The sequence below is a fragment of the Benincasa hispida genome, chromosome 11 (assembly GCF_027475165.1).
Source record: "Benincasa hispida cultivar pf3 chromosome 11, pf3_genome.v1.1, whole genome shotgun sequence".
NCBI lineage: Eukaryota > Viridiplantae > Streptophyta > Magnoliopsida > Cucurbitales > Cucurbitaceae > Benincasa > Benincasa hispida.
The window spans coordinates 34,787,924-34,795,634 of record NC_143488.1 but is presented as its reverse complement, the minus strand read 5'-3'; the positions used below and the strand labels follow the sequence as shown (position 1 = coordinate 34,795,634).

Here is a 7,711-nt window from a genome sequence, read left to right as displayed (position 1 = left end):
TCGATCTAAAAAGTGCTTTAATTCAGTCTAACCCAACTCACGAACAACCATATTATTAATATTCATTTTAATTCAACCAAAACGATTAGATTCAATCTAAAAAGTGCTTTAATTCAATCTAACCCAACTCACGAACAACCATATTATTAATATTCATTTTATTTATTTTCTACTGACATTCCTCTATATATATGTTTGTGTATATATATATGTTACTAGTAAATGACTTTGTACTTAAAAAAAAAAAATTGACTAAAGTAAAATAATATAAAGACCAAAGTCTAAACCGTCAGAACCAATAATATCTCACTGGGAAGCAAAAGGGCAATCATTCATTGAATACATACATACTCATAATATGATTATCCCAACAAAACAATTCAAAGTTAGGTGGTAATAGAATGAAGGAAAGCAAAACTGCCCCTTTGTCAAAACAATATCAACAGAACAGGTATTTACAAAACAAGTCACATTTTTATATGCAAAAATGTGAAGTTTTTATGTACAAGTGTGGAGAAAGCATTCAGATTCAAATACATACAATCGACCTTCTCATCTTTCTAATTAGTTCATCTGCATTCACCATCATATAATCATGTTAAGATGGTTATGAGATCTCCATAGGGTGTCGATTCATTCAGTAAAGTTGTGGTTTGGGTTGCATTTGAAAATCGCTCACCATCGACAAATCCCAGGTACTTCGGTTCTGCTCAAAGCAAGCATTTCTTCATACTTTGAGGTGTATACAAAACCCCACAACTGCATTACAAACACAATGTGTAAAACTGATTTTAGAATCAATAGTAGGTTACTTAAGTATCATAGATGTATTTTGGATGTGAGCAAACTGAGATGTTCTACAATCACCTCAACTTCCTTTACTTCAAATTCTTCAGTATTTGCAAGACAAGGATTCCCGTAAGTCTCTGACGTAGAGCTCGATCCATTCAATCTTAAATTCAAGAACACATTTATAAGCATCGAATCAAGTTGCATGTTTATTTTAGATAATTGATATAAGTTATTATGTGATTGCACCACACAGACTATTAAAAGAGAGTGTTCTCACAGGTCATTGTCCAAATAGAGTGCAAAATGGCTGCCGCCGCCGATGGCTAAGAAGTCGGGGGAGCACAATGTGAAATAGTAATTTTCACCTGGTTGAATCAGTTTAAAATTTCCCTCCATGAGACTACCGGATATAAAATCATGTAAAAAGTAAACTTTAAGGCAGTTCTCAATACTCATTGAGGATTATCGGCAATCTTAGAATAGGTCCCTAACAGGATTCAAAATCATGCAATTACCTTGATCTCTCTCTTTATACGCAAACAATTTACTTGAAGATTGTTACAATCATAATTTGAAAACATACAATAATAATACCTAAATTGAGGAAAATGCGACTAATCCTTAGAACAAGAGAGGAGAAAAAAGAAAAAAAATCTCTAAAAGTTTTCAGTAGATGGAGATAAAGCAAGAAGTCACAAAACTTCATCAGCAACAAGAAAATGGCCCATGAAATGGTATAAAAGCATAATTTGCCCCCGTTTCCTAGAAGGATCATAGTTCATCTCATGAGCGTGCAGAGAAACAGAATGCATAGCAAAATATTATTGCTACCAAATGGTCATTGTATCTTCTTTTTTGGGTATTTATTTTCGTAAGCTCACTGATAATGTCAAGTGGAATATTTTCTTACCTTATATTCCAACCAATATTTAACTCATGTTCAAAATAAACTCGCATAATTATTTTATGATATTGGCAAAGGTTGCCAATGAGTCAAACCTGTGGATACTAGTAAGACGATATGAATTCACAAATAACAAACGAAAGATTGGTATGAAGTGACTTCTGGTGGATAAACTTTTAAACAAGGACTGTTAAGTACCTGTGGGGCGATAAATCACAGGATGGCCAGGTATACTTGTGAAAACAAAAGTATTATTTGTTCCCTGTTCAAGATTCATGATTAATAGGGTCAATTGCACAGATGCCCTCAATAGGCTAAAGAAAGAATAAAGACATATTAGAAGCACCTGATACTTTTTCTTGCTGCTCGGTTTTAACGGTGCCTCCACCAAGCCGCCAAATACAGCACCTTTACGGTCCCCAACAACCTGTAAGTAAATTATGCTGAAGTGACACATCGTCTGACATAAACTAGACATGTATGTAATATTTATATGCATCAGCAGAGGAATCCTCAAGTTGTAGATGTCATAGATGCCCAATCAGCGAGATAGTATGGGATTTAGCCAATTGTCTTGATCGTGGGATATCATTGAGAAATAGGAAGCCGTGTTATCAAAGGATTTCCTGTGATTATTTCTAGTATGGAAGGAGTCAATCATCCACTTAGGTATCTTATCGAACAAAAATGGTGATATTGTTCCTCCATTGATCAAGAATTTCGATTTTTGGGAAGTATCCGATCATCCAATAAGAAGGGTTTCAATTTTTTCAAATGAACGATTTAAAGACCTATTGATTCTAAAAACTGATTGCAAAGTTGATCATTCAGACTTTTCAATTCATCGATGAGGATCTCAGACCTACAAATTGGGATATTCCCGAAACTCACAAAGAAAAAAGGAAGGGAGTTAGACAAAAAGAGAAGCAACTTGGATAAAAAAAACATGAGGAATAAAATCAACTTTTGGGATGGTAATTGACGTCTTATCTACTTGCGATATTCATTCAACATACATGGTTAAAGATGAATACATGTCAAAGCTAACTTGTTCATAGAAAAATCAAACTTATAGTTACCAGCAAACTGAATCCAGACCAAAGCATACTTCTCCTATATAGAGTTGAAAGAGATATCCCATGCCTCCACGTACTGTGTTTCACAACCGATACACATTTATAAAAACAGATGATAGAGTATAAATAATTGAAATCCTATGAGAATTTCTAGAAACATAATCTATAAAAAAAAAAAAATGCTGAAGGTCTTCACCTGTATAGCAAAAGCCATTTCCTTCCCTGAACTAGGGCTGGAAGGGAAGCATAAAGAACAGTTCTAGTTTTTTCTGAAAGAAGCAATGAAGGTTCAGATGCCTCAGGGACATCAACTGATGAAGCAACCTCGCTTACATTTGCCCTCTCCATCATCTCAATTGCAGAAAATCTAGAATCATCAACTTTCATCTCAACATCACTCTTCCGCTCCTGATTTCGGTAGCCAGTGATTCTTGCAGCATGGTGAAAAGCTCTACCAAGCGATTGTTTCCCCCTAGAAAACAAGCTCTTCTTCATAACAGTTTCTTTTGCAGCATTGTTCACTGGCACGCCTGCATCTGCCTGATTATCACTTCTTTCATTGGGGTTCAAGTTTCCGTGTGATTCCGAGGACGACAAGAGGGAATACAGGAATGCAGTAAATGAAGATGTATCAGGGCCATCATCCGAAAATTCGGAACCCTGTTCACTAGCTGACCCTAGATCACTGTCGTCTTTAAGGTCGATCGCATCTTCCTAGAAGAACAAAGCCAACGCAATTAAAGATTTAACATGGCTGCCCACACCAGAGAGACTTTCACACGCTAGTTAATTCCCATTAACAAACATCTCTAAAAAGAAATTTTTTATTACAAGAAAAATGCGTTCATTTTTAGTAGTTCTTTGAAATCCCCTATCAAATGGAACAGAACGTATCTAACCTTCAGCCCTACATTCATGCATAAAGATTAACGATTAAGACAAATAAAAGGCTCTCATGGGTCATAAACCAAAATTAGCCACAATTAGTCCAAAAAATGCATATTACAACCACCGATTGAAGTCAAACCAAATGAAATCGGAGTCACCAGTCCATAAAACATATCTGAAGAAAAACGTAAAACTTCAGAAGCGGAACTGCCGGAAAATAACCAAAGCATGACAAAGCAAACAGAAGAGGAATTGAAAAGCTATAACAGCTTAAGAGAGACAAACTCACAGGTGAATGATGTTGAGGATGAGCAGAGGCTCTGGTGGAAGGTTTATCAGAGATTGGGTTAAGGAGAACGGTGGTGATATCGGAGACGAAATGAACTGCTTTGCTGCGCAATGATTGTTGCTTACCCATTACTGCATTTCAAGTAAAAACAGAGAAGGAATCAATCAATTGATTTCCAGCAAAATCCACAATCCTTAGCTCAGCTTATTCTCCATTAACATTCAGATTCTCTTTGCTTCCCACTCGATCATCCTCCTCTCCTTTCCGCTATGGATTTTATGTAGCATAAGAACTTGAAAAACCCTTTTTCTCTCTCTACAAAAAGATCAACGAAGACAATCTTTCAGCTCTGCTTTATCAATTCTCTGTGGGTTGCTCGTGGACCAGTGTTTGTTCGAATTAAGCTTAAAGTTTGGTGAAATCACCAACTTGTAAGAGAAGGAGCACAAAAATTAACAATTAAAGTTGTGACGTCTACACTGAAAACCGGACTCCATGGCCCAATGGATAAGGCGCTGGTCTACGGAACCAGAGATTCTGGGTTCGATCCCCAGTGGAGTCGTTTTTTTTATTTTTTTTCCAAACTTTGTTAAAATATCATTTTGGTTCGTGTAATTTTAATTTGTTCAATTTTTGTTCTTATACTTTCATTTATCTAATTTTAGTCTTCTACTTTTAATAAATCTTAAGTATATATTTGAGAGTGATTTTAAAACCATCAAAAATATTTTTGTTATTTTTAAAATAACTCGAAAACACATTTTTAATCACTCAAAATTAATTTAGTTTTCAATTTTACACATTTAAATGTAATTTCTTATCATCAAAATTAGTTTTGAAGGATTAAAAACATGTTCACAATGATTTTAAAATGAGAAAACTGATTTTAGTCATTTACAATTAAGTTCGATCAAAATTGATTAAATAATAATAATTTTCATGCAAGAAAGTATAATATATGTCATGTTTTCAAGATTTATAGTAAAAATGCTATAGATAACAAAAATATTTTTAAAAAATCAACAAAAAAAAACTAACATTGAGAGCTAAATTTAAAATTTATCGAAAGTATATAGATTAAAATTGGACATTTGACAATTTTTAGACTAAGACTCAGTTTGGGATTACTGTAGCTTTCAAAATAATTAATGGTAGCTGTGCTTTTAGAAAAATCAACTGTGAAAAAATAAAATAATACTTGGTAAATTTCAACTTAAACTTGAAAAAGTAGGTTGAAGTGTTTGGTAAATAAATATAAAAACATCTTATTTTAGATATAATGACCAAAATAGTCTTATCATCAGTTTTTTTTTTAAAAATTTTGTGATTTAAAATTTTAAATAATTGTTTAATATGATCAATTATGTTTGTTATAGATTAGTTTTTAAATATTAAGAAAAATAATTTTATTTAAAAAAAATATCAATATGGTATACTTTTCTTTAAAAAAAATGATACATTCAATCATAGAAAATAAAAAATAGATTTGATTAGATGAGAAATATATAAATATATAAAACAAATCTTTTCTAAAAAGTATAGAATTGAAAATTTTCTACTCTACATTTTTTTAGCTTAAATTAGGTTTTCATATTTTTATCCAAGAAATTTTTACCGCAATTTAAATAATGGTCCAAAAGGGTCTTTTTAAATATAAAAAACATTAAAAAATATTTACACTTTATAGCAAAAAAAAAAATTTCAAAACACAAGTATTTTTAAAATTTGTTACTATAGAGTGTATATATTTTTGGGATTTTTCTATTTATATGAATTTCCTTTGTCCCAAACATTTTTACATATTTGGGTTTTATCTAATATTTTATATTATATACCCTCCGTTAACCCAATTACCCATTAGAGAGTGTTTGGGGGCAAAAATTATCTTAAAATTATAATAACCTAAATACTATTTTATAGTCCCCAATTAGATATAATCTAACAATATTTCAAAACCTTCATTTATTCCAGTATTTACTGTTTGCTACAGGTTTTACTATTTTACCATCATCATTTTTTTTTATTCTTTGTTACAGTATTTACTATTTTTTTCTCAACTAAAATAGTTTACACCTTAAACACATACTATTATAACTCAAATTAAAATGATCTATACCCTAAACACAAACTATTATAATCCAATTATAATAACCTAAGACTATAATAACCAACTCCTTATGCTAAAAATTGATTTCATTCCTTTATTTTCTTCAAACTAGTAATTTCCTATGCAATATATGTGTTATGTTTGATTAACTGGCATCAAACAGTATCATATTTATATTGAAAAAATTGGACCACTTATCTCTTGGTCATTGATATACAGTTTATGCTAGTTAACTAAGCTCGTTTGGCATGTAATTAGGTACTTATTTCAGACAATTTGTTAACTCGAAATTCAATTACACATTTTTCTTCGTAAATCATTAATTACTCCAACTTTTTATTCACTCTCCAACATTGAAGTAAATACAATGTCACTAAAATAATAATAATAATAATAAATCTGATGTAGTTATTTTAATCTTTATTTTAAATTTAATAAATTAATACAATTCACTACAAGAATTTTCACCATTCTCCACACAAAAAAATATCAAACAAAGTATTAAAAACGTCAGGATAGATTATGCCAATGCATTTTTTTGCGTTGGCATAATCGTCGTCGTATCCATGTCGGGAGAAGTTCCTCCCGATGAAAACTATTTTCGTCGGCAAAAATACCATTTCTGACAATACAATTGCTTGCGTCAGCATATGTTTTTCCCAACAAAATACAATTTGCGTGAGGAAAAGCATAGTCCTAAGCAACAAATTTTTAATTCAATAGACAGATTTCTGCCAACGTTTATTTGCGTCGACATAAGTTGTTTATAATTTTATATATTTTTTGTAACAATTAAATAACCACTTTTTTATTTTCTTAATACATAATTATGCATAAACAAAAATTAATCTTCAAACAAATCAATTTAGGATAAATATAACAAAAGTAAGCTTATATATTTAAAAATAAGACTAATATTCAATACACAAGCTATAAAATTTTACGAACAAAATTGTATATACAATTAAATTTGAGCTTTTCTAACTTCTTACAAATCCCCTATACAAAAAAAAGTTTAATCTTCCCTAAGCTAAAATATCCTAAGCCAAAATAAGTGAGATACTAAACTAAAATAAGTAATCATCTCACAAAATCTTCTTGCAATCTCCAAAAAAATTGATCTTTAAGAATTTACACGAACAACCTGAAATAGGAGAAACAAAATGTTTAAAATGGTTATGAGGAATGATCCCTCTCTCGAGCTACAAACTGTTGGGGTTGATGTCTTAAAGTCTCGTGTCCTGTAGTTTGTACGAACGCTTGTGTTGTTAATATATGATATTTACTTCACATTTTAGAATTTTGCTCGGTTACTTGTTAATTTTTTTTACCACAAACCAATAAACATAAAATCTCTAGTTATCTATATGTGACTCAAGCATGTATGTGGTGACATACAAGCGGATCATGTCTTGAGTGATAACCAAAATGGTCTGTAGTATATGGATAAAGGAGGGAAACCTTATCCTGGTAACGGTACAGATGCGGCCCGCTTTGTGGAATGGTCACAAGTGTTGTGACTTATCATAGATGGTTTGATCCTAATCATATTCGTGTTGGGGACATGCGAGCGGGGGCGTCCTATACAAAGAGTTTGTATAAGACCTGACCACGAAGTGTCAATGTCTCGTTATATAACACCGTTCATGACAGAG

At 31.7% G+C, this 7,711-nt stretch overlaps 1 protein-coding gene and 1 non-coding gene across 2 annotated transcripts; one reads left to right on the top strand and one right to left on the bottom strand.

Moving 5' to 3' along the window:
• Positions 1-310: 310 nt before the first annotated feature.
• LOC120091862 (TLD-domain containing nucleolar protein) lies at positions 311-4,427 on the bottom strand. Its single transcript, XM_039050012.2, has 8 exons — positions 3,950-4,427; positions 2,969-3,486; positions 2,776-2,848; positions 2,043-2,123; positions 1,895-1,958; positions 1,070-1,157; positions 868-952; positions 311-759 (listed from the first exon to the last, which is right to left on the bottom strand). The coding sequence occupies exons 1-8, from the start codon at positions 4,076-4,078 to the stop codon at positions 676-678; spliced, it is 1,122 nt and encodes a 373-aa protein (XP_038905940.1). The 5' UTR covers positions 4,079-4,427; the 3' UTR covers positions 311-675.
• Positions 4,428-4,438: 11 nt separating this feature from the next.
• TRNAR-ACG (transfer RNA arginine (anticodon ACG)) lies at positions 4,439-4,511 on the top strand. The gene has a single exon. It is a non-coding gene; the product is annotated as a tRNA-Arg (tRNA).
• Positions 4,512-7,711: the final 3,200 nt, after the last annotated feature.

What these genes read in the sequence shown, in the direction of transcription:
- LOC120091862 (XM_039050012.2), bottom strand. Translation starts at nt 4,078, where the DNA reads ATGGGTAAGCAACAATCATTGCGCAGCAAAGCAGTTCATTTCGTCTCC. An exon ending in GCAGCAAGAAAAAGTATCAG is followed by an intron (nt 1,959 to 2,042) that starts GTGCTTCTAATA and finishes AATCTTGAACAG; the next exon opens with GGAACAAATAATACTTTTGT. An exon ending in TTGAAGTAAAGGAAGTTGAG is followed by an intron (nt 760 to 867) that starts GTGATTGTAGAA and finishes TTTGTAATGCAG; the next exon opens with TTGTGGGGTTTTGTATACAC.